Source organism: Dunckerocampus dactyliophorus, chromosome 11, assembly GCF_027744805.1.
Source record: "Dunckerocampus dactyliophorus isolate RoL2022-P2 chromosome 11, RoL_Ddac_1.1, whole genome shotgun sequence".
In the NCBI taxonomy this organism is placed as follows: Eukaryota; Metazoa; Chordata; class Actinopteri; order Syngnathiformes; family Syngnathidae; genus Dunckerocampus; species Dunckerocampus dactyliophorus.
In genome coordinates, this window is record NC_072829.1 from 3,842,840 (window position 1) to 3,865,725 (window position 22,886).

General features: G+C 48.0%; 4 protein-coding genes across 6 annotated transcripts; 2 read left to right on the forward strand and 2 right to left on the reverse strand.

Annotated features, from left to right (window-relative positions):
* Positions 1–2,620: 2,620 nt before the first annotated feature.
* LOC129189905 (matrin-3-like) lies at positions 2,621–11,991 on the forward strand. 2 transcript variants are annotated; one of them, XM_054792089.1, is made up of 21 exons: positions 2,621–2,795; positions 4,022–4,813; positions 4,957–5,018; positions 5,091–5,129; positions 5,784–5,824; positions 5,890–5,921; positions 6,003–6,125; positions 6,290–6,415; positions 6,497–6,613; positions 6,690–6,814; positions 6,880–7,148; positions 7,270–7,348; positions 9,261–9,418; positions 9,496–9,584; positions 9,762–9,875; positions 9,957–10,082; positions 10,685–10,806; positions 10,874–11,492; positions 11,560–11,608; positions 11,685–11,806; positions 11,890–11,991. In XM_054792089.1, exons 2-21 carry the CDS (start codon positions 4,043–4,045, stop codon positions 11,911–11,913), a joined length of 3,207 nt encoding a protein of 1,068 aa, XP_054648064.1. In that variant the 5' UTR covers positions 2,621–2,795; positions 4,022–4,042; the 3' UTR covers positions 11,914–11,991. The 2 variants fall into 2 exon arrangements, with proteins under 2 accessions (XP_054648064.1, XP_054648065.1); XM_054792090.1 differs by having other exon boundaries at positions 9,765–9,875.
* Positions 11,930–18,835, reverse strand: matr3l1.2 (matrin 3-like 1.2). Of its 2 annotated transcripts, none has more exons than XM_054792087.1 (22): positions 18,679–18,835; positions 17,154–17,995; positions 16,883–16,944; positions 16,780–16,818; positions 16,624–16,712; positions 16,478–16,530; positions 16,259–16,375; positions 15,977–16,102; positions 15,728–15,904; positions 15,527–15,651; positions 15,188–15,443; positions 14,981–15,118; positions 14,803–14,911; positions 14,717–14,733; positions 14,470–14,592; positions 14,267–14,395; positions 14,057–14,185; positions 13,848–13,978; positions 13,238–13,754; positions 12,622–12,721; positions 12,444–12,559; positions 11,930–12,370 (listed from the first exon to the last, which is right to left on the reverse strand). In XM_054792087.1, exons 2-22 carry the CDS (start codon positions 17,862–17,864, stop codon positions 12,308–12,310), a joined length of 3,327 nt encoding a protein of 1,108 aa, XP_054648062.1. In that variant the 5' UTR covers positions 17,865–17,995; positions 18,679–18,835; the 3' UTR covers positions 11,930–12,307. The 2 variants fall into 2 exon arrangements, with proteins under 2 accessions (XP_054648062.1, XP_054648063.1); XM_054792088.1 differs by having other exon boundaries at positions 11,931–12,370; positions 14,803–14,908.
* A 328-nt stretch (positions 18,836–19,163) lies between these two features.
* Positions 19,164–20,201, forward strand: LOC129189907 (polyadenylate-binding protein-interacting protein 2-like). The gene is made up of 4 exons (XM_054792092.1): positions 19,164–19,286; positions 19,380–19,516; positions 19,589–19,732; positions 19,845–20,201. Exons 2-4 carry the CDS (start codon positions 19,385–19,387, stop codon positions 19,908–19,910), a joined length of 342 nt encoding a protein of 113 aa, XP_054648067.1. The 5' UTR covers positions 19,164–19,286; positions 19,380–19,384; the 3' UTR covers positions 19,911–20,201.
* On the reverse strand, positions 20,177–21,403 carry exosc3 (exosome component 3). Its single transcript, XM_054792091.1, has 3 exons — positions 21,135–21,403; positions 20,836–20,985; positions 20,177–20,761 (listed from the first exon to the last, which is right to left on the reverse strand). The coding sequence occupies exons 1-3, from the start codon at positions 21,357–21,359 to the stop codon at positions 20,402–20,404; spliced, it is 735 nt and encodes a 244-aa protein (XP_054648066.1). The 5' UTR covers positions 21,360–21,403; the 3' UTR covers positions 20,177–20,401.
* Between the last annotated feature and the right edge of the window lie 1,483 nt (positions 21,404–22,886).

The following is a 22,886-nucleotide window of genomic DNA, read 5'->3' on the forward strand; positions in this document are numbered from 1 at the left end:
GCATGTGTGAATGTGGCATATTTGTTAAATGGGTTGGGATGATGTCGAAATCCATAAATTCAACATAAACGTGCTTTGAATGATTTATTGTGGTTAAAAAATCATATTTGCAGTTTGTCTTAGCTTGAAATGACAAAATGTGACAAAAGTGTACAATGAATATTTCAGTAGAATTTCAATCAGCAGCTTCACTTTGGACTTCTACTAAACAACGCGCATGGAGACAAAACAGTGTGCTGAAACATTTATGTTGATGCACATGTATTTCCACAGCGCCGCACGACCCGGACGACGACCAGGACCGGGATGAGCGGGAGGAGGAGGAGTGCAGGAAATGAGGCAGAAAGCTTTAAGTGCTGTAACGAACTTCCATATATAATGTAGAAGCATCCACATGATTATTATTAAAGACGCTGCTCTCGGCGGGAAACAAATGTCAAAAAATGTTTGAGACGGAAATGTCTCGTATCCACGGTAACACATCCAAATGTCCTCTTCCAACAGCACGCTAATTATCCCCAGAGGACGGCTACTTGGACACATCAGCTGATTAAGGACGGGCCAAACAAACTTCCTGCAAACAGGAACACAGGCCTCCTGCAGAGGGACCCCGCCCCCGGCGTGCCATCACGCAAACACATGTTATCTTCATGTTTAAAATGTCACACGTGCACCGAGCCATTGATTGAGTAGGACAGCTCCCAGCAGGGGGGTCTGGCCCCCAACGGACTGAGTTTGAACAAGTTTCTAATGAGGTCGAAGTTGGTTTGTCCTCTAATGGCAGTCCTGACGTCCCGAGTGCCGCGTGTGTCACGCTGCAAACAGGATGAGGGCGTGGCGTGACAGTGACATCACTGACTTTGCTAGTGAAGGCGTGAAGGAGAAGCAAAGCAGGGAATCAGCTCCGCCCCCTCCCTCCAAAGTTCCCCAAAAGCCGACGTAGCTGGACAGTTCCTCCATCATGGAATATTGATGACCTTCCTGTCCACCTCTCTTTGCATGTTGGATCATCTATTCATGAAGCCCCCCACCCCATCCCATAATGCATGTGCAATGTTCCATCAGGTGAGGCGTGAGGGAGGCAAAGGTGGGACCTCACATGGCACCCTGAGGAACGCCGTCTTCAGTCACTTTCCCAGAATAAAAGTTTGGAAAACATTTTAACAATCATGTTGTCAACATCTGCCCGGCAACAGGCCAGTCATCAGCTCTCACAGTAACTTTACACAAAGGCCATGTTTGATTTACGCCCATCATTCTTAACGGCAAGGACTTTTACACGCACACACACACACACACACACACACAACACGTTGTGACCACAAAATCCCTTTTACACAGCCTGTTTAATGTGCCTTTTTTTCTACCTCGCTGTTCTGTGGAAAGGTCACGGAGCAAAGGTGGGGCCAGCCGCTTCTCCGCTATCCTTCCTTTGGGGGGCAGCATCAGAAATGTACAATATTCAGCATCATTCCATATGATTCGACATCACTCAGCATTTCTCAGCATCAATCAACATCACTGAGCATCAGTCACCATTTATCAGCTTTCAGCATCACTCAGAATTATTCAGCATCGTCCAGCATCACTTGGAATTGATCAACATCATTCAGCATTTCTCAGCATCACTCAGCATTTCTCAGCCTCATTCAGCCATATCCAGCATCATTAGCATCACTCAGCATTTCTCAGCCTCATTCGACGTCTCTTGCCGTTTCTCAGCATCACTTGCATGTTCTGCATTTTTCAGCATCATCCAGCATCACTTAGTATCATTCAGTATCACTCAGCATTTCCCAGCATTCCTCAGCATTTTTCAGCATCATCCAGCATGACTTAGCATCAATCAGTATCACTCAGCATTTCTCAGCATCATTCAGTCGCATCCAACATCATTCAGCATGACTCAGCATCTTTAGCACCACTCAACATTTCGAGCATCACCCAGGATTACTCAGCATAATTTATAATCAATTATAATCATTCAGCATCACCCAGCATTTCTCAGTATCATTCAGCATCACTAAGCGTGACTCAGAATTGCTATCACGGCTGTGTCCAGCGGAAACTTTTGCAATGAAGCTTTACCTTTGAAGTCATGAGTTCATTATAGTTCAGCATCATTTACGAATAAACGTGATAGCGGCGGTCGCCGAAGGAGGGGTGGGTGTGTGCGTGTGCGTGTGTGTGCGAATTGGAATGAAACATGTTGCATGTTGATGGCGTTCATGAGTGTGACTTTGTTTGGTGTTTCTGGTGAGTAATAAAAACAATTCAATTACAATTCCTAGTCAAATCAATCATTCTTTAAAGTGGTAAACATAACTGAAGTGTGTTCGTGGAACTTTTAAAAGATTATCACCGCCTGCAACACTTTGGCCCCTGCATACAAGTCTCTGAGCGCCACCTGGTGGCCAAATTCAGATACTTGCTAGTATCAGTATTTTGTTAGTATCAGTAAACATTTAGTTTAATGGTTTTATTGACATATTTTGTATTAATTTACGATTGTTTAAATTTGAGAATGCGTTGGGTGTCTGCTACTCCACCTCATACGTACAGTATTATAGTGTACCGCGTCCAGTGGCCGTTGTCCCTCCTCACCACTGGGAGCGCTGTCTGACCTGAATATGACGTCGGCCGCGAGGAAAAGACAACCGAAACGTCACTAGCTTTGTTTCGCGACATTCTTTAATTGTATCGTGGATTAAATGACACTTGAATGGCACTTTAACGTCTTAAGCAGTTTCACGCCCGCCATGACCCGTTGACATCGGGCAGTCTTTATTGTTCAGGTACGTTAAATTTGCTCACAGGCTAATGCGTATTAGTGTGCTAGGCTAATGATGCTACCTGAGTCTCAAACATGTTTGGTTTGCTCAACACAAAAACAACACAGTCACAAAAAACTTACCTCGTGTTGTGTCCCACGTTACTAAGTGACTAGTTATCACTTACGAGTGCAGTAGTGAATACATACTTCGGTGTTGTGGATGGTCGCTGTGTGCATGCTCATTATAAGTGGGTGTTTAATTGGTATTGGTCATCTTTGTTCCACCGACTCTTTCTTTGTCTTCTTCCACACTTGGTCGGACAGGAAAGTTTTGTACGCTGGCCGACTGGGGCACGCGCGTGGCAACGTCCAAACACAGGCTGAAATTTGGAGGTGAACATGTCAGTGAACATTTTTAGCCCAGCTTGTCTGGCCTGTCGCTTCCCTTCTGAAATCAACCTTGTTTTTGCAGCAAGCTTCAGACAACCGTGTCAGTTTTGTTGCCAGTCAAGTTTTTCTTTTTTTTTTGCATTTTTGGTGTCGTCATGGTGATTCAAATTATAGTCCTTAAACACAGTGATCAGCTTTACCTGGCTTCACTGAAATAAATACTTAGTACTTATTATTTTGATCAAAACACTGCATTCTGTGTCAATCTTTATTTCTTACTTTGTTTTAGTGTGGGCAGGTAAATTCATAAACCGAGTAAAAATAAAGGTGTACATATGCATACATACATACATAAGCAAAAAAATAACAACTTCTAAATAAAAACGTAGGCATTTTCATTTTCCAGCTCAATTAACCTTATGCCGGTGGGTCAGGGACAAGCCCTCGTGTCCAGCTATGTATGTTCAAAATGGCATCTGCTTGATCAAATGAACTTCTGCATGTCACGGCTATGTCACTGATTATATTGAGCAGCATCACGTCTTCCTACGTCACAGTAAGTTTTTACTCTGGTTGTGTGAGGAGATGGCTGCGATGGAGGAGTGGCGTCCTCAGCGTTTTTTTTTTTGTTGTTGTTGTTGATGACACAAGAAACCTCACCACCATTTCTCCAGGTTTGACGGCGGTCCTGCCATGCAGTCTTTCACTGTTGCTCGGTGTGGTTCTTCTAGAAATCTTGTAGCTAAAAAAAAGTGGACCACAGAGGCCTTCCCCTCCTGCCAAGACCCCCAACCCCTGCCTCACTGATTCCTGTCATGTTTTCACCTCAGTCTTCTTCCCTGGCACTTCTGTCTACAGTGTCCGCGTCCGCTTCCTGCCATGTCTCGCAACCAGCGCCACCAACCACCTCTGTCCAACGCCGACCTCTGGCCTTCTCTGGGATCCACCAGTTTTTCAGACTGCCGTCGCCCCTCGCCAGACCACGATTTGTACAGGTCCCGCTCAGAGTCTGGAATGTTGCCCTTATCCTCCTCCTATCATTTGTCTTCCTCATCCCGAAGCTCGCCGTCATTCAGCGCTCACAGCATCCTGAGCAGCTGCGGTCTGGAGTCCGATGACTTGTCGCTCCTTGCTGAGCTTCCTGAAGACGCCTTGACTGTGGAGTCGCTGCCACAACTCCTCCATCAGATTAAATCAGACAGAAGTACGTTCCAGCCTCCTCCTGCTTCTTGGTCTCACTTGCCAAGCTCGGCAAATCAACCCACAAACTGGAGGGACTGGCAGGATCCCCGGTGGAGTCCCAGGACATATGGTTCTGTCTTCCATAGAGACTCCCCTCCACCATCCTCATCCTACTACGACATGGACACCTGGCCGGCCTATTCTGGGGAAGATGCCCAACCAGGAAGACCAGCAAAAAACATTCCCTCCCTTTTCTCCCTGCCTGGCCCAGCTAACAGGTTCTTTGTGCCTCCCATGGAGCCCCAACTGAGAACTGGGTGGGAACAAGGTCTTCCTGACGCCTATTACAATGAGCCCACCAGGTGCACCATGCCCTGCAAAAGAGAAGCACAGGACTTCCATGGCACAGCTCCTGGGACGTACCCGTACTCGTGTTCTCTGTGTAATGTCACTGTACTCTCAGAGAAGGTAAGTACCCCCTTCACTCTGATGGATGCCCTCTTTGGCGCCCAGTAGGGGATGCTGGGAAAGTACTTGTCTGAGAAGGTGCAGCCTGTGGTGAGTCCAAATGTCAGAGGACGCACAAAACATGTGGCTATTGTGTTTTTCAGAACTGGAACAAGCACATCAACAACCCCCACCATGCAGCTAGACAACTCGGCCTACTGCAGCGGTAAGACTGGTCTTTCGCTGGCGCTTCGACTTGAGTAGCTTCACTGTCAACGCTGTCGTTTTTTCTCCGCAGCTTTCCGATGTGGGACTGCCGCTTGGAGACCGTCAACAGGTTAGTTCAGCCAGTCAATCTCATTCTCATTCATCCAGGTCATTATATTCTCAGGGTACCGAATCCATCGCAACTGGACTGTTCAGGTCGTCTTAGAAAGGAAGCCATCTCTGAACGGGGGGCGTCTGCGACACCACCATTCTCCCACATACAATGCTTCCCTTTCATCCCTTCCTAAAACATTCAGTCGTTCAGTCATCTCGAACAAATAAACAAGGAACAGCCACCTTGGAATGCTAACGAAGGCGATGCCACCCAAATGACCATCGTTGGCGGGTAGAGGCCCCGCTCCATGGTATCCCAACGACCGCCATTTGACACTACTTAAGAGTGAAACCATTCCTGTCTGGACATGCCTTCTCCTTTTAGAGTGGTCCTTGCACCAAGTTCTCAGACTAGAGCAGTCCTATCTAGTCTGACTAGTGTTTGTCCCACCCAGTCTTTGAGCAAGAACTGATGAAGCCTGTTCGGATGAGGTGAAACGTCTTCTCAGACGTCCTGAACAGTTCACTTGCAGTCAGTTCAGTGCCCTGAGAAGTTACTTCAGCGAGCTAACTAGAAGCTAATAGACACCGTTGGTGGATAGCTTGTCAGCAAATGCAGCTCATGTCCTCCAAGTGAGCGCAGGTCTTAACGCTGGCTTTGTCTTTGAAGTGCTGGCAAGCAATCAGAGAAGAAGAGGGAAGACCACAGCAGTAAGTCAGTTTGCAACATGCTCATTCTGTTCCATTATGTGAATTGGACTCCTTGTGTCCGCTAGAGTCGCGTGCCGTTAAGACTGTGGCGAAGAAGGTAAGACGCAGCCAAGATATTTACGTCCGTGTCACCCTGGAGTAAACCTGCGTCTGATTAATCCGCCGCTCACTCTTCCAGGCGGCCAACAGAAGCAATGTGGTGTGCGTCAAGTTTCCCGCTCAGTCTGTGGACGAGTCATACCTCAGAAAACTGGCAGAACCCTTCGGCAAGATCACCAACATCCTTGTGTTTGCCTCACTAGTGCGTACACGGCAAGCGTGGACTTGTAGATTGTCTGTCATCCACAGAAGTTGTGTCGGTGGCAACTTTGGGTGAAAACGCTTTAACCACCAAAAACAAATCCAGTTGCTTTGGCTTACATTTTTGTGGAGTATCACACCTCTGCTGCTGACTTTTCCCAATAGGCCTTTCTGGAGATGGGCTCTGCCGACCAGGCAAAGGAGTTGGTGAAGTCCCACAGCCAAAGCCCTCCAAATGTGAACGGCCAGCAAATTGGCTTTAGCATCTCCAACTCCTTCAACTTTGTGAAGGTGCGTGTTGATTGGCCAATCACACCAAGTCTGTCAAGGCCCGGCGATGCTTCTCTTCAGCTTGTTTGTTTGTCTGATCAGAACTGTCGCGTACTCCACTTCACACCGCCGCCAGAAGGAGACGACGACAGGTCGGACCTCCTAAGTGTCGTCAAACGCTTCGGCCAGCCTTTCTACACGCTCTTCTTGCCATGTGGGGTAAGAGCGCACCTTTACGACACAGCGCTGCCAAAAGCTCCCTGCTCCAACTTTACCACATCTTCCATCTTTTCAGGCGTTTATTGAGATGAAAAGTCTCAAGGATGCGCAGAAGTTGGTAGATTATTATTCCTCCAACACCCTGAAGATCAATGACAAAGTCCTCCAAGTTTCCTTCTCTGCAGAATACTCAAGTCTCACGTGAGTGCGACGTCACAGTCCAACTTTGTCCCAGCTGACTGACCCACCCTTTCACCCACCCCCAGGAAAGCTTCATCTGCTCAGCGTTATGAAGAAGAATCAAACAAGAGGACGAGGAGCAGACATGAAGACATCCTGGCCAATGAGTCCAGAAAGAGGAGGAAAGAAGAGCACAGGTCCAAGTCCAGGGAGAGGAAGGCCAGGTCCAGGTCCAAGTCCAAGGAGAGGAAGGCCCGCTCCAAGTCTAGGGAGGAAAAGGCCAAGTCCCAGTTCCAAGAGAGGTCCAGCAGTTCCATTTCCAAGATGACAGAAGAAGAGAAGCCTGAGAAGCCTGGTAAGGAAAGCGACTGAGGGACGAGACCAGTTCTATTCAAAAGAACCAGTCTCTGCAGGGGGACTCATGATGAACCAAGTCGCATTGGTCTTGTATGAAGATCCTTTGTCCTGGTCCACAGAGTCCAGTTCTGCTTCTGCTGCAGCTCTGCTAAAACCTTCAGAAGACGGACATGACAAAGACCAAAGCATCTTGGACGAGTAGGTTTTGCACATTTTGAGTGGTTTTATTTTGGAATCACGTTGATTCACTTGGTGCTTGCCGATCCACCACAGCCCCTAAAAAAGACTGAGGACTGTGGTTCACAGTCCAAATACAGTCATGGCCAAAAGTTTTGAGAATGACACAAGTATTCGTTTTCACGAAGTTCGCTGCTTCTGTGTTTTCAGATATTTTTGTCAGAAGTTACCATGACATACTGAAATGTAATTTACAAGTATTTCAGGAATGTCAAAGGCTTTTATTGAGATTGACATTTAGTTTATGTAAAGAGTCAGTATTTGTAGTGTTGATGTCTTTTTTTTTTTCAATTCCCTGTGGCATGCTGGCCATTCACTTCTGGGTCCCATCCTGACTGATGGCAGCCCATTCTTGCACAAGCAATACTTGGAGTTGGTCACAATTTGCAGATTTTTGTTTGTCCACCCGCCTCTTGAGGATTGACCACAAGGGATTAAGGTCTGGGGAGTTTCCTGGCCATGGAGACAAAGTATGTATGTTTTGTTCACAGATCCAGTTCTCACTTTTGCCTTGGAGCAAGGTGCTTCATCATGCTGGAAGAAGCATTGTTTTTCACCAAACTGTTCTGGGATGGTTGGGAGAAGTTGCTTTCGGAGGGTGCTTTTTTCTGGATGCCTCAAACAATCAGAAAGGGGATTCATCAGAGAAAACGACGTTGTTAAAACGTCCTCAGCAGTCCAATCTCTGTACCTTTTGCGGAACACCAGTCTGTCCCTGATGTTTTTCCTAGACAGAAGTGGATTCTTTGCGCCCTTCTTGACACCAGGCCATGGCACCACCATCCAAAAGTCTACGCCTCACTGTCACGCCTGCCTACTACCGTTCCTAAGCAAGCGCTGCACTGGTGGTGCCCCGATCTCGCCGCTAAATAAACTTTCAGAGACAGCCCATTCGCTTGCTGGGCTTTCTTGGGTGCCCTGAAGCCTTTTACTCAACAATGGTGAACCTCTCCCTTTAAGTTCTTAATGATCTGCTAAATGGTTGGTGGAGGTGCAATCTTACTAGCAGCAATATCCTTGCCTGTGAAGCCCTTTTTGTGCTAAGCAATGATGACTGCACGCGTTTCCTTGCAGGTAACCATGGTTAACAGAGGAAGAACAAGCTTTTCAAGCACCACAGCCCTTTTTAAAGCTTCCAGTCTGTTACAGTCACTCAGTCAGGATGACGGAGTCATCTGCAGCCTTTGTCCTTGTCATCACTCTGTTAACCAGAGAATCCCTAACATGATGTCAGCTGCTCCTATTGTGGCAGGGCTGAAATGCAGTGGAAATTGTGTTTTTGGGATTAAGTTCATTTTCCTGAAAAGAGAGACTTTGCAATTCATTGCCATTCATCCTATCACTCTTCATAACATTCGGGAGTATATGCAAATTGCCATTATTAAAAACTGAGGCAGCAGACTTTGTGGAAATTAATATTCGTGTAATTCTCAAAACCTTTGGCCATGACTGTACTGTCTCAAGGTTGTGTAACCCGTCTGGTCTGCCCCCGCACACCACCACGGTCCACCGAATGAGAGTTGAGAGCGCTAGGCATTGAGCTACAAGCCACTGGCTTTCAAATCGATGTGTGGCGCGACTCTGAAGGAATCAGGGAGTGAAGTTTGCCAACGTACCAGCTGGCATCCGTGACAGACGTACGCATCAAATCATGCCAAGCTGTCATGACTCACTTCCTGGAATGTTTTTCATAATAAAAGCCTGCCGGGGTGATAGCGTGTCATGGATAATCACGTGCTGTCGCGTATAAGCGTATTAAGCACAATGTCTGGCAGCGGACAGGATTTGAGGCTTGCAAAGAGAAAGTCCACATTGGACTTGATGAAGGCAAACAGCAGCTTAAAACATATACGTGTCAAATGCGTTGCCTCAGCTTCTCCGAAGAGGAGAGCGACATTGAGGGAATGGAGGTGATGGGTGAGGATGGAGAGGACCTGGAGGCGGATGACATGGAAACGCTGGAGGAAGCTGAGGAAGAAATGGAAAAGGAGCAAGAAGCTGACATGGAAGACCACTGGCCTGGACCTGAAGGTAGATATTCTTCGGAAAAGACAACCTGCAGCTGAATGTATTAGTTCCAAAAAGGTGACAGTTGAAAATGGTTTCAGGTGAGAAAAGGGAGGAGGGGGATTGTGAGGCTGATGGTGGGAAGTGTGATGAAGAGCGACATTCCAACAGCAAAGAGCCCAAAGATGAGGTTGGGACCGTTAATCTTGCCGGCCACTTGTGATTTTACTTTGAAAGGATTCCTGCAGATGACTGCTGGAAACACACGTTGACCTTTTAGTGTGTGTGTTTGTGTGTGTGTGTGTGTGTGTGTGTGTGTGTGTGTGTGTGTGTGTGTGTGTGTGTGTGTGTGTGTGTGTGCCTGCAGCAGGAAGCGGAGGTCCCAGTGAGTACAGGAGAATGCATCACCGTGGAAAAACCAGTCGTTCATGCGGCATATGATCACAACACAGGTGAAGACGATGACGACGATGACCCGCAGGTACTGAGCGCCTACTTCCTGTTTGTTGTTGGGTTTGTATCGAGGCGAGTCGCTCACAGGCTTCTTCTTGTGCTCTTCCAGCAAGTGTCTCGAGTGGTTTTCTTCAACAACCTGCCGTTGCGCTACTGCAACGCCAAAAGCTTCATCAATCTGTCCAAGGGACTGGGGAGGCAGGTCCGCTACATCCTGTTGCACGGCCAAATGAAGGTTTGAAAAATGTTGACCTTTTTACAGTGGAACCCGCTTAAGTCATTCCCAACACGTCAAATCTGTAAAAATTGAGCGCCAAAGGGGCTATTAGTATAAAAGATAGGTCTGTTGATGTCGACAGTTATTTTTCAGGTTATTAGCTTAGCCTTCTGACGGTCACGCACATACGGGCAAGCTGCCATTTGACTGATGTACACTATGAACCTCGAAAACTCACCATACTTCGTGTTTATTCTTCAAATGACGTATTAAATTCAAGCTTTTTAACGTGCTAGCCCCACCAGGCAGAGATGGTTTTTGTTTTGGCACGCCTGCGCAGTGTGGAGGTAAGTGGGAGGAGCACGCTGCCTAAGACACTACACTGCACGCATGGATCGCTGCGGGCTGCGGTGGTATTAAGACGCAAACCATGTGAACAGACTGACATACGTTGAAAACCCCTTTCCATTCTCCTTATTTCTCTGGACAAAGTCAAGTAAATGTGCAAGCAATGGCTAGTTTCAGTTTGAGGGGTGTCTACTTACACGGGTTCCGCCTACATTTGACCCTTCTTAACTTGTGTCTACATACTCATTGCCACATGGCATTTTGTCTTTCAGGGTTTCATAGAGATGTCGAATACTGCAGAGGCTGTCAGAGTCGCCAACGAACTCAACTTCTTCTTTAAGAACACGCAAACTGTCGTCCTGATCTCCAACAAATATCGACGCTTAACCAAAGGGTCAGCACCACGAGTGGCTCATCAGTCTCTGCAGCAAACACACTGCGCTAACATCCTGTGTGTGTAGGTGTAGGATCCACGACCCAGACCAGCCCAGGAGCGGGAGTAGCAGGCAGAGCGACCAGCACAAAGACTCCAGGACAAAAGACCAAGAAGAGTCCCAACACAGAAGAAAGTCCTCCAGATCGTGCCAGGAGGAAGAAAGGGAAAAGTCAATCAGAAAGGCACATGAGAAACAATCAGCATCCAGAAACACTTCAGAGAGTGAGTCCAAGTCTGGGAAGAGTCAGCAGATCAAGTCAGAGAAGCAGTCATCTGGCAGGAAAGGTCAGGAGAATAGTTCAGCAGGCGAGAAGACTCTGAAGACCGAGTCAGAGGAAGGTAAGTTTCAGAAGATTGAGCCCAGAAAGACTGCAGATGCGCTACAGAAATGTGGAGAGATGCCAGAGAGAGAAGGTGTTTCCTCTAAGGCGTCAGAGGACATCAATGCCATCCCACAGACTGAAATAACGGACTCTAAACAGGACCGAAGTCGAGAAGATGGCTTCTGTGAGACAAGAAAAGCACCCCCCGAGATCGACTCGGTGCCTCAAAAGACAAGTCAAACATCGGGTGAAAGTTCAGAGAAACATGGTCAGAACCCCTCTGAAGCACAGTCAGCTGCTTTGGCGGATAAGTCGCATCAGGTACGTTGTTTGTGACTTTTGGGGCCGTCAACGAGCTGCCACAATGACAATGTTGTTGTGCCTGCAGGAAGCTGCCGATGGACCTCCAAGTGCCCCACCACCTCTCCAGCCCGTTGGTAAGAGCTCAAATGGAATCTTTCCTCAACCTCTATTGAAGAGCTGAGATGATCGACAAGTTTTGCTTGTTTGCAGGGACCGAGTTTGTGCGTCCGGTGGTCGGATACTTTTGCAACTTGTGTCAGCTCATCTACGTTGATGAAGACGAGGCCAAAGTGCAACACTGCAGCAGCCGCCAGCACCACGACAAGTATCAGGTAAACGATAACAAGCAACAGAAGCAAATATGGTGTTGTGTCTGTTAAGTGCACATTTGTAAGCAGCATTGTTGTCATTTCAGGAAAAGATGAAAACTGTGAGCTGAAAGAATTGTTTTCGTCAACTTTTTACGTTTCATGTCACACTTTAATGAAACCTTTCACAATAAAGCTTTGTGACGAGTTTCAGAGTGTAAAACATTTATTCTCTTAAAACATTCCAACGATGAACAGAATCACCAATGCTGAACCCTACTGACTTTCCAGTCTTTTTGGCTGAACACATCCTGAAACTTTTTCAAACTTCTAGATATTTCACCTACAGGAAGTGCGACAGGATCACATGACTGCTAGGGGGACAACAATGTATGTCGCTATTTTGTGGAAGCAGAGTCCTTCTCCTTTAATGGGCAACACAAATGTCAAAGGTCGGCGTCTAAACAAAAATTATTAAAAAACAAAAAAAATCAACACAAAACTCTTCGGTTGAAAAAAATGAGGTCACGCATCAGTCTTCTTTGCTCGCTTCTTCTCCGCCTTGCTTTTCTCCTTTTCCAGATGTTTCTGGAACAACAAACATCAAGGTGACATTTGACCCAATCTTTTCATGTTAACGCGGTGTCGTGCGAAGCCTCACCTGTAGCTTGTCGTAATGCGTCTGGCTGCTGCAGTGCTTTTTCTTGGCCATGTCCTCGTTTGAGTAAAACAGGAGGCAGACGCGGCAGTAATATCCCATCTTAACGTGTTCCAGCCCTGCACAAAAACTCATTTAGATCGCCACGATAACCAGGAAGGCTTTGTTGCTGTTTGCTCACCAATTGGTTTGTTGGGGTTAAATGGCGGCAGCGGTAGAGAAGCGACGCTCCGTTTGTCCTCATCGGCTGATGTCTCCATGGCGACCTCCTCCTCTGTCGGCTGCATCACAATGACACACCTGTGTTTAGCACTTCAGGGGACCAGGCAAACAGTACCAATGTCACCCTAGTCTGTCAATACATTCACACCCATCTAGAGATGGGCGTGTGAAGCAGAACAGATTCAGAGCTTTGGTGCTTCAGTGAAAAGCAACATGAGCGACATCTGGTGGAAGGGTGAAGTCAAAGCAATCTATGTCAGTAAAAGGAGTGAAACACAGGTCCCATTGCCAATGCTCTCATTACAAGCCAGCATTGTTAAATTGCTTGGTGGTTAATATATACACAACTTAGCGGAAAAATAATCCGTCAAAGTAATGACATCCACCAGTCCGTTTCGAACCATCAGTACGCGCTGTGACTTATGAAGCTTCAAATGTAATCGGTCTCGTGATATTTGCAGAGCGACACAAGCTCCGAAGCAGTGTGATTCAGCAAGGTTGACACAAGCTTCGAGGCTTCGGGCTCATTTTACCATCTCTACACCAATCTGAATGAACACAAACAATGGACCTACTTGCTGGTTCTGATCCAGGACACGTGGAATCTTCTCTGTGGTGTCCATTTCTGTCTTTTGATTCAGGCTCGGCACCTCCTCTTCAACCCGAGGTTTAATTTCCTCTTGTTCTGCCTGAAGTTTAATTTGCTCTTCATCCTCTATGACCGCTTTCTCATCCTGAAGTTTCATGTGCTCCTCTTTCTCCTTGACCGCCACCGCCTCCTCTTGAGGTATCATGTTCTCCTCGTCCTCCTTGACTGCTCCTTCCTCTTGAGGATTCATGTGCTGCTGCTCCTCCTCCTCCTCTTGAGGTTTCTTTTGCTGCTCTTCCCCCTTGTCCGCCACCTCCTCTTGAGGTTCCTTTTGCGCCTCTTCCTCCTTGACTGCCTCATCTTCTTGAGGTTTAAATTGCTTCCCTTCCTCCTTGGGTTTGTCTTTCTTGATTTTCTTGGCAGGAGGTCCCTCTTTGGGACGTTTGGCTGATTTCGGAGGCGAGCTACTCGTCTCCCTCTTGGCAGCGCTGAGACACTGATGTCTGCACAAAGAGTGAGCAGACCACAACACCTGACTGATGTGGAGATGCAACTAAACAGGAGGTAGCGGTACACACTTAACAAGTAGGACTCACCCATACTTGAGCTGCGTGTACTTCCTGCTCACATAGACAAGCAGTCGTCTACCATTCAACTTCGGTTGGTTGGCTTTGTAAGCTTCGGCCATTTCATACGCGTCCTCTGCCCTCTCCATCTCCAGGAAACACTAACACAAAGACGACCATTGCTCGATCCACTCAGTCAGTGCGCAGTGAGTTGTTCCACCATCGACGACGCGCCTTACCTCTCTCTTGATGCGGTTCAGGAAGTACTTTCTGACTTTGCCAAAGGGCTCTGCCAGTTTGAAGACGTCCTCGTCGGAGTATTTGCTATTGGGCAGCTGACCCACGTACACCACCCTGCTGACGCCGTACTGCAAGAACAACAAAAGTCAAGTCAGTCCACCACCAATGAGTTTTGGCAGACGTGCACTTCACAACCAGGCGACTTTCACCTGTATGGTCGGGTAGGTCATGGAAAGGTTGACCCGCACCGGGCGCCCGCATACTGACGCGGAAACGTTCCTGTTGTAAAACTTCACCATTGCCCGCGCTTCATCTTCTTTGGCAAACTGAAGGAACGCCTGGCAGGAAGTAGAGAGCTCATTGGTCATTACGCTGTCAGCAAGGGAGTCTGTGACTCAGTGGTCCACTCTACCTCAGGTCTTCGGTCCAGGACCAGGTGCCTAACCAACTTCCCAAAAGGTTTGGCCAGTCCCAGCAACTCATCCAAGAAGTTGTATCCCCGTCTGAATCCCAGGATGTTGACCACCCTTAGCCCCTGACAGGAGAGAAATGGTCACAGGTCACGTCCCATCGTTCAAATTCAGCTAAACAGGAAGTTGGCCAGGTAACACTGCTTGACTGGGCATGTGAGCAGGGTCAGAAGTCGTACAGATACATACCCCTCTCCTGGACGTGTCTGCGGGAAAGGAAGAAGACAAAAGAAGATGAATCACAAGCATCTTCATCAGTCATGTGACGGGCGTACCTATGCCATCAGACTGCTGTCCTTCATTTTCAGCCAGCTCCTCCTCCTCATCAGCGAGTTCATCCAGCGTCACAAACTCCTCCATGTTCTCCAGGAAGTTCTGGTCCTGCTGAGTCATGCATTAAGTTTTGACGTTGACCTCACAACACTGTGTCAGATGTCCCCTTGGAGAGGCTACCTGCTCAGGCTCATGTTCTTCAGCACTTCCTGCTTCTGCTTTCTGCTCCTCTGACTCCTCCCCCTGCTCAGGCTGGACGGTAGCACCACTCACATCGGCAGGAGTCTCACTCGTGACACCGTCTTCATCATCAGGAACCTGGGATGATGTCACCTTGAGAACACTGGTCCAGCTAAGGTTGACAAGTTCTACCGTTGGACGTCTCACCTTCTCCTGAACGCCCTCTTCGGTTTCCTCCGGCTCCACCCCCTCTGCACCTGCCTCACTTGTATTCTCATCCCCCTCCACCACTCCTGACACTTCTTCCCCTTCTTTGTCCTCCTCATCCTCCGAAGAAGACTTGGCTCTGTGCTCATCGTCTCTGCTCCTGGAAGGCGATGAAGAGGTGTTTCTGGGTGCCGAGTGGGTGCTGTTGGCTCCGCCCCTACGACTGTTCCCCGCAGCTTCTTGTCTACGATTGATGCTGTGTCACAGAGGAAGAAAGGTGAACCTGAGCCCTTTATTCAGGTTGAAGTGTCGCTATGGTAACCAGGTGTTTTGACTGACTTGAGGGTCTTGTACTTGGTGCAGATGTTGATGCGGATGTCTCGCCCTTTGATGGTGAGGGGGTTGACATTGTAGTACTTAACCATCATCTCCGCATCTTCCGACGTTCCCAACTGGACAAACGCCTGGCGGGTGCAACTGTGTTAGTTAAATGTAGGGAGGAAGTGACCGCGAGGGTGTGTGTGTGTCAACGCATGTCACCTGGTTGGTGAAAAAGAGATGCTTCTCCACCACGCCAAAGCGAGCGGCGATGGTCAGCAGCTCCTCCTTCTGGTCTTCTTCTCTGGGCAGGTCAGAGAAGTACACAACCTTACTGCCTCGTCCTTTGCCCTCCCAGGACAGCCTGTCGCCAGCCCTGTCTGACGAGCGCTGGTCTTTCTACAGGTGCGACAAAAGAGGCGTGTCCAGAACTTTGCAGCAGAGGTGGGAGTGTCCTGGCGGTGGCGTCACCTCAATAGCCATCAGTCGTCTGGATAGGTAGAAGGTGACAGGCTTCCCATAGAGCATAGCCGGCTTGAGCTGGTAGTAGTTGACCATGTCCTGCGCTTCCTCGTGACGCTCCATCTCCAAGAAGGCCTGTGGATACAAACGAGGACATAGACATCGTCATGGATCTGATCGCTCAGCCACTTCAATATCACTTCTTCATCTAGTAACCCAAATGTTCTAAGACTACTATAGTGCATCCTGTTGGTAAGGTGAGCTTTCAAGCTGAGTGGTGGTCAAGTCTACCTTGTTCTTCAGGATCAGGTGCTCCCGCAGACGCCCGAAAGGTTCGGTGAAGGCGAACAAAGTCTTGTTGCTGAGGGGCTTCCTGTCGTATTTCACCACCACCACTCTGCTCCTCATCTGTGGAAACATCTCACAGCTTCCATCACCAAAATCATATCTGCCTCATGAAACTCTTCATGTTCTACCACACAGGTGGACTATCAACAAACACACACTGACCATGTTTTGTCCTGACAGGTTCTTCCCTGACATGCCGGGACCCAGACCTGAACCTGACACATACACAGTCAGTATATGTAGCTACATATTCTTCTTGAGGGATGACAGCAGCCAGTCCTGTGATCATGGAAAGGGCAGTGTCTCACCCCAATTGGACATCATCCCTGCTGCCGGCTCAGGCCCAGAGGGGGGTGGTCCAAGCAGCCCAGCAGACATATTGGTGGACTCCATGAGGCTGATGGGGCACAGAGAACATGATGATGATCCTTAAAAATGTTGAGTGACGTGTGTGCACGTGTTACCTTCTGCCTGAAGACACACTGGGGTCCCACTCCGGATACCTGCAGGGTCACAAGGTGGTCAATACAAAGGGTGTGTGCATGTGCGTGTGTGTGAGACACTCACATGTTGAGCAGCACTCGTCTGTTCTCCGCATGTCGCAAGCCATTTGTGTGTTGGTTCCACTCCTGCACGCACACGCACACAATCAGCACAATCGCTCACTTCGCCATGGCAACCGTGTTGGTGTTCCCGGCTGTGTGTTGTTGTGTTTACAAAGTGTGCTTTAGCATTAGGTGTACAAGGACAAAAGGTCATGACGGGAAACGGACAAACAGGATGAAGAAGCGACTCTGAGGTCCCGTGTGACTGCGTCAGTAGGTGTGGCGGTACTCACCATAGTGGAATGCACATCAAAGTCGCAAAGTGAGCACACGTGGGGAAACATGGGGGGCAGGACTCCCAAGAAGTCTTGGACTTTTCCTTCTGACGGGGAGCCCTTCCTCCTCTGCAAAAAGCCAGGCTCGGACAGAGACGCCCCCTGCAGGCTGCCGTAGGAGTCGTGACGTGAAGGCTCAGAAGGGTACCTCCCTCTGTTCCCGCCTCCATAATTCAGGCCGAGCCCGCGGCTGAGGGAGACCTCCTGTGGCGAAGTGAAGCCAAAATCTGATGGGCCAGAACCCTGACCCAAAGACGTCCCGCCCATCCTGCCCTCATTGTCCCAACCACCACTTCTGTAGGACTTATCTGAGGACATGGAGGATGCTGCCCCCCGCCCCATGTCCCCCTTACGGTTCTTGAGCTGCATGATGATTTGCGGAAGAGTCTCCACACTGATGTCCTCCTCGGGAATCTGAGCCAGAGCATCCAGATCCGAGGGCGACAGCCCCAAGCTGGCAAAAAGCTTCATGGTGCTGCCAAGATTGCCGCCGACACCACCACGGGACATACGGGAGCTGCCCTCCTGGCCCTCCATGACACCGCCCGCCCCTGAAGCCCCGCCCACCAGCTGATTCATGCCGAAGTTTAAAGTCTCTGCAGCGGCAAGGAGCCCCCGACCCACGGCGAAGCCTTGTTGAGCGCCGTCCATCTGCGACCTCTGAGACATGCTGTCACAAGGCGGAGATGCTTGCGAGTGTCAAGTGTTTTGTGAGGCAAGAGGATGAGAAAAGTTCAAGATGTGTCCGGTGGGAAGGATCCCGTCAAATTCAAGTCTGGAGCAAAGAGGGAAGTGGAGTCCTGAAAAACAGTGAAGGACAGGTAGACATTGTGGTCTTCGTGTCCACAAAGACCACCAACACTTTGACGTGCACGCACACAGCCATGGAAGCTACTGAGCGACAGTTAGCTAAAGAAGCAGGCCCAAAAGTCAGACTGAAGCTGAGACGAGGAGGAAGATACATAATATCCTCGTGGACAATAAAGGAAACTTGATGTAGAAAGGAGAGTCATGTGATCAAAGAATGAATTATGCAAGAACATATCCATCAATAACTTGCAAGAAAAACAATTGATCCAACAACGGGATTGTTCACTATGGATCATCAGTTCATGGACAATAACTAAGCTGAAGTAGATGTAGGCTAACAAATGTAGCTAGGCTACAACGTAGCTCTCCTAATAAGCAGCTAGGCTAACAAGTAGTAACTAATAATGCCCTGGTTCATTTCCTTTCCCACTTTTCACTGGCGTGTGCGCATATACAACAGTGCAAAAAATATTAGTATTTATAGCACTGAGCTTGAGCTCACCAATGCTAACGTTAGCCTTAGCTAATATGAAACGCCTGTTAACCATGACTTCATGAGGGTGGCTAGTTCAATCAATTCTCCAATATGTTGTACAAAGTGTTCTTCAATTAACACAGCAATTGTAAGTTGAGTAACTAAAGAGACGACGCTATAATTGTTAAACATTCTTACCTAGCCACTCGACCAAATGAAGCTTCGAACGAACGCATTGGGTTCGCATTCGAGCTGAAGTCGCGCGAGATCTCGTTGTCATTGACGCCACATAGGCCCACGAGTCCAGAACAGTAAATAATACGACTGCAGCTTACAGAAATGACGTGCACTCTGACATAAGTTATTTATCAACTACTTTATTCAATATTTTTAACAGCGGGAGCAACTATAAGTACAAATGAAAAATAATGATATCAAGTAAATGAAAGTCTGACTGCTTTTACAACGGACCACAAGCACTCTTTGACTTTACTATGCAGTATTCACCTACGTTTAAGATATCTGTCTGTATTGATTTTGAAAAATACTGTTCATTTATGCGTCAAAAACGATCTATTCCTACACAAAAAACTCTTCGATAAGGAAGTTATCTTCTGTCCGACGCTCCTCCACGGTTGTTTTCTATGGACGGTTGGTCCGTGAAGGCAACATTGTGATTTAGCCAATCATAAGCGCGCGCTACATGACGCCACCAAGTAAACAAACAGTAGCCTGGCGGCCATTACAGTCCAAGGAGAGCTCGACTTGACGGTTTGTTTTTCCTGCAGAAACAAGTCGTTTGTGAGGTAAACAACATTCTATTTGACGACTCACACGCTTTAACAGACGTCACGCTCGTCTGTTTGGCGGGTTATGTGGCTAACTTTTGCCTCTGCTAGGTGACATGAAAGACCCGAGGCTGAGCCACGTCACCTCGAACATGACCCTCAGCAATGACGTCACGCTAAGCAGCCTTCAGGAGAACCCCTTCGCGGAGTACATGTGGATGGAGCACGAGGAGGAGTTCAACAGGCAGGTAAGTGACACCTGTCTGTGATGACGTCACGGCGCCACACGTCTCCCTTCATGGGCTCCTTGCTTGCGGCAGGTGGAGGAGGAGCTGTGGGAGGAGGACTTCATGGAGAGATGTTTCCAGGAGATGCTGGATGAGGAGGAGTGGGAGTGGTTCGTCCCGTCTAGAGACCTGCCCCCTGGCAACCAGCGGCAGGAGCAGTACCACTCACTCTCGGCGGTGAGGCTACATTCACAGACAGCACCCTTTGATGTGTTTATGAGTGAGGGTGAACAGGTAGTGGCAAATTTATCTGGAGAAAAGTAGCCAAACGGCCGTCTTCTGTGTGCAGACCAGCAGCAGCCTCAACCCCAACGCCAAGGAGTTCACGCCCGGCATCCAGAAGCACATCATGTGACCAGCCAGGCCGCCACTCCAGTCCACACTGTGATGTCATCGACAAGATGGCTGGTTGATCAGGCCCACCGCTCCTGCTCATATGTGGGCGTGTCTCTGAATGTAAACACGCACTCCGATTGGCAGTTGTCACCTTGTGGTTTGGTTACTTCAGGTGTTTCCCTCAATGCTTTGTGTCCCCATGCTGCACGCTAAACGCACTAACTACTGTAGAGAAATCACACAAAGACAAAAAAAAGGTCTATTTTTCTTAAAAGTATTTGAAAATAAATGTTTAATGAATATTTGTGAATGTTTGGATGATCAATTGTTTAATCAACACTGACCAGTAGACTATTCTTCTCATTGAGATCATGATGCTTTAGCACCTGAGCAGCTAATCAATCGATATTACTCCCGCTCTTTGATGTGAAGGGGCGGGCCTTACATCTGCAAGCAGCCACCACAGTGACCAAAGTCTTTCTATCCCCTTCTGATGTGTGACAAGAGACCCTACAACGCCCCTTGTGCCACCCTCCTGAACAGCTGGGATCTCTGCGGCGGCGTCATGTTCTCGCAGCTCTCCAGCAGGTTGGCGATGACGAGCGTCCGCTGAATGCTCGACGACTTGACCCACAAACGGCCGTTCATGCCGACGACCAGCTCGCAGGGAAAGAGCTGCTCCAGATCCTCCCGGAGGTCACTTTGGGGGGCCAGCAGCCTCCGGACCAGACCCAGCGACACCCTGAAGAGAAGACCGCCTCCACCAAACACTCCCATCCCATTGGCTCGCCCTGAACTGTCCACACACACCAGCTCCGCCTCCATGTCCTTATTGGCTACGATGAATTGTCCAAACACCAGGTCACCCACCTGTAGCACACAGAGGAGTAGGGGTCACAGGTGTATATGTTGGGGAGGGGATGCTTGCCTCCACAGACACCCACCTGCACGTTGGGGCGGTTCCTCTTAGTGGCGCCCTCAAAGGCCAAGTAGGACAAAGATGCCTGCTCACTTCCTCCCACGTCTATCTTGAAGACGTCGCCTGACTTGGCCGTCACGACGCCGATTACCGTCTCTCCCTTGGCGGGAACGTACTGAGGAAGGAGACACACTGGGGTCCGAGCATGCTTTGAGTATGACACTATCAAACACTCGTCCACTACATTTCCTCTTAGCTGATGGTAACATGTTTCAACGCAATCTGACATGTGGTTGTAGCCGGGCCAACGGGGTCCAGACTCACCCTCTTTTGCTGGGAGTCCATCCAGAACATGTTCGGCTGTTTGTGCCGCAGGACTCCGCTCTTGCTCACCAGCAGCCGGTCCCCGCTGCGCCTCAAACCAGGACCGCACACAACCTTGTCCGCCTTCACGGCGTCCGTCAAAGAGATGGTGTCGCCGGTATCGAAAGAGAACTCATCTCCCGGTAAGAGAACCGTTCCAACTTTGTCTTTCAAACAGGAGAACATTTCAAACTGCTCCACGTTTGGACTCCGGCGTGCTGCTTGTGTTGATAGGCGCAATCCTACTGCAGCGACACCTAACGAGCGGGAGGAACAGTAACGCCGCATCGAGCAGCTGAACCGTACGTCAACGTCGCCGCCATATTGGATGTGTCAAGGCTGCGCTGTAAATGAATACAAGTACTTACTTTGATAAAGCGCCTTTCTTCAAAGACATTTAAGTTTTAAGTTAATGCCTCTCGTTTAATACATCTACACACATACACACTAATACCTGTATACTTGGGAAACAGTTAATTTAAACGATACCCCTTGAACTAAAAATAAATTAAATCTTTACAAAAACAACTCAAGGCATATGTAATCATAAATCCAGGCACAAGAAACACAAATGTATTCTTATATACAATATGTAATACATGAATTATCTACTCAGAGGTGGGTGGAGTAGCCAACAAAACTGTACTCGTTTAAGATCATTTTTGCTTTAGAACAATTTTACTCAAGAAAAATTAAACAGGAGCACTAACATGTGCTCCTGTAAATAGTTGATGTGTGAAAATAACAGCTATAGAGTTTGTGCCCGATAGCTGATGTAATGTGAATTACTTCTGTGTGAGATCAATAAAGTTCTTGTTTTAGCCATCTGAGAAGATCAAATACATTGTTTTTGTGCCTAACTGTTTCCCAAGTATATTAGTGCATGTGTGAATGTATTAACGAGAGGCACTGACATCATTTTTTTAGTAGAAAGGCTTTTTATGTAAGTAAGTAAATTTACTTGAATTAATTTACGAACTACACTAAAACCTTTCAGCATTTCTGTATGTGGAATCAAGTTGTGAAACGGACTGAGTAAGGAACTCAAACAATGCATTTCAAGGAACAGCACAAGCAGTTGATGTTTATAAAGTAAAGGAAGAAGACAGCTGAACCACTGTGTGCATCCAATGCCGCACATACTATACTCACTCATTATCAAACTGTGTCTCTGTCAACAATTTTATCAGTTATTATCAATTTATTGCTATCATTAAGTGTGTTGCACAGTTGCTTTACAGTAAGTATAAACCTTGACTATTATTGCACTATATGGTGATATTGCCTTATCACTTTCCTAGGTACTTCAATAGGCAAGCAGTACATTTGGAATACAGGAGGTGAGCAAATGCAGTGCAACTGATGTGAACCCGATGAGGGGTAGGATTAAATATGCTTTGCTTCTTCCGACTCCTTTTTGGACATTCGGAACTGTGAATTGTGTGATGTGATGTGCTCCAGTGTAACTTGTGTGCATGTTCAAGATTAACTGAACCATTACCATTACCATTTACAACGCAGCCTTGACACATCCAATATGGCGGCGACGTTGACTATCGCAGCAGTGGACAAACCCACTCGATGTGGCGTCTATGTCTATGCCAAGGCAGCTGTTGCTGACGTAGAGCGGCTATAAAGCGGCCATCTTGGAGCGGTATCATACCAAACGTCTCAGTTTAGACCAGCTGTATGTTGTATGTTGAAAAATTGAAG

Excerpts from the sequence above, each read along its gene's own strand:
- LOC129189905 (XM_054792089.1), top strand. The coding sequence starts at position 4,043 with ATGTCTCGCAACCAGCGCCACCAACCACCTCTGTCCAACGCCGACCTC. Across the intron at positions 4,814-4,956 it reads TCACTGTACTCTCAGAGAAG|AACTGGAACAAGCACATCAA; the intron begins GTAAGTACCCCC and ends TGTGTTTTTCAG. Across the intron at positions 6,416-6,496 it reads ACTCCTTCAACTTTGTGAAG|AACTGTCGCGTACTCCACTT; the intron begins GTGCGTGTTGAT and ends TTGTCTGATCAG.
- matr3l1.2 (XM_054792087.1), bottom strand. The coding sequence starts at position 17,864 with ATGTCTCAGAGGTCGCAGATGGACGGCGCTCAACAAGGCTTCGCCGTG. Across the intron at positions 15,652-15,727 it reads ATCTCTTTTTCACCAACCAG|GCGTTTGTCCAGTTGGGAAC; the intron begins GTGACATGCGTT and ends TGCACCCGCCAG. Across the intron at positions 15,119-15,187 it reads AAGAGGGCGTTCAGGAGAAG|GTTCCTGATGATGAAGACGG; the intron begins GTGAGACGTCCA and ends ACATCATCCCAG.
- LOC129189907 (XM_054792092.1), top strand. The coding sequence starts at position 19,385 with ATGAAAGACCCGAGGCTGAGCCACGTCACCTCGAACATGACCCTCAGC. Across the intron at positions 19,517-19,588 it reads AGGAGGAGTTCAACAGGCAG|GTGGAGGAGGAGCTGTGGGA; the intron begins GTAAGTGACACC and ends TGCTTGCGGCAG. Across the intron at positions 19,733-19,844 it reads AGTACCACTCACTCTCGGCG|ACCAGCAGCAGCCTCAACCC; the intron begins GTGAGGCTACAT and ends TTCTGTGTGCAG.
- exosc3 (XM_054792091.1), bottom strand. The coding sequence starts at position 21,359 with ATGTTCTCCTGTTTGAAAGACAAAGTTGGAACGGTTCTCTTACCGGGA. Across the intron at positions 20,986-21,134 it reads TGGACTCCCAGCAAAAGAGG|TACGTTCCCGCCAAGGGAGA; the intron begins GTGAGTCTGGAC and ends CTCCTTCCTCAG. Across the intron at positions 20,762-20,835 it reads GGAACCGCCCCAACGTGCAG|GTGGGTGACCTGGTGTTTGG; the intron begins GTGGGTGTCTGT and ends TGTGTGCTACAG.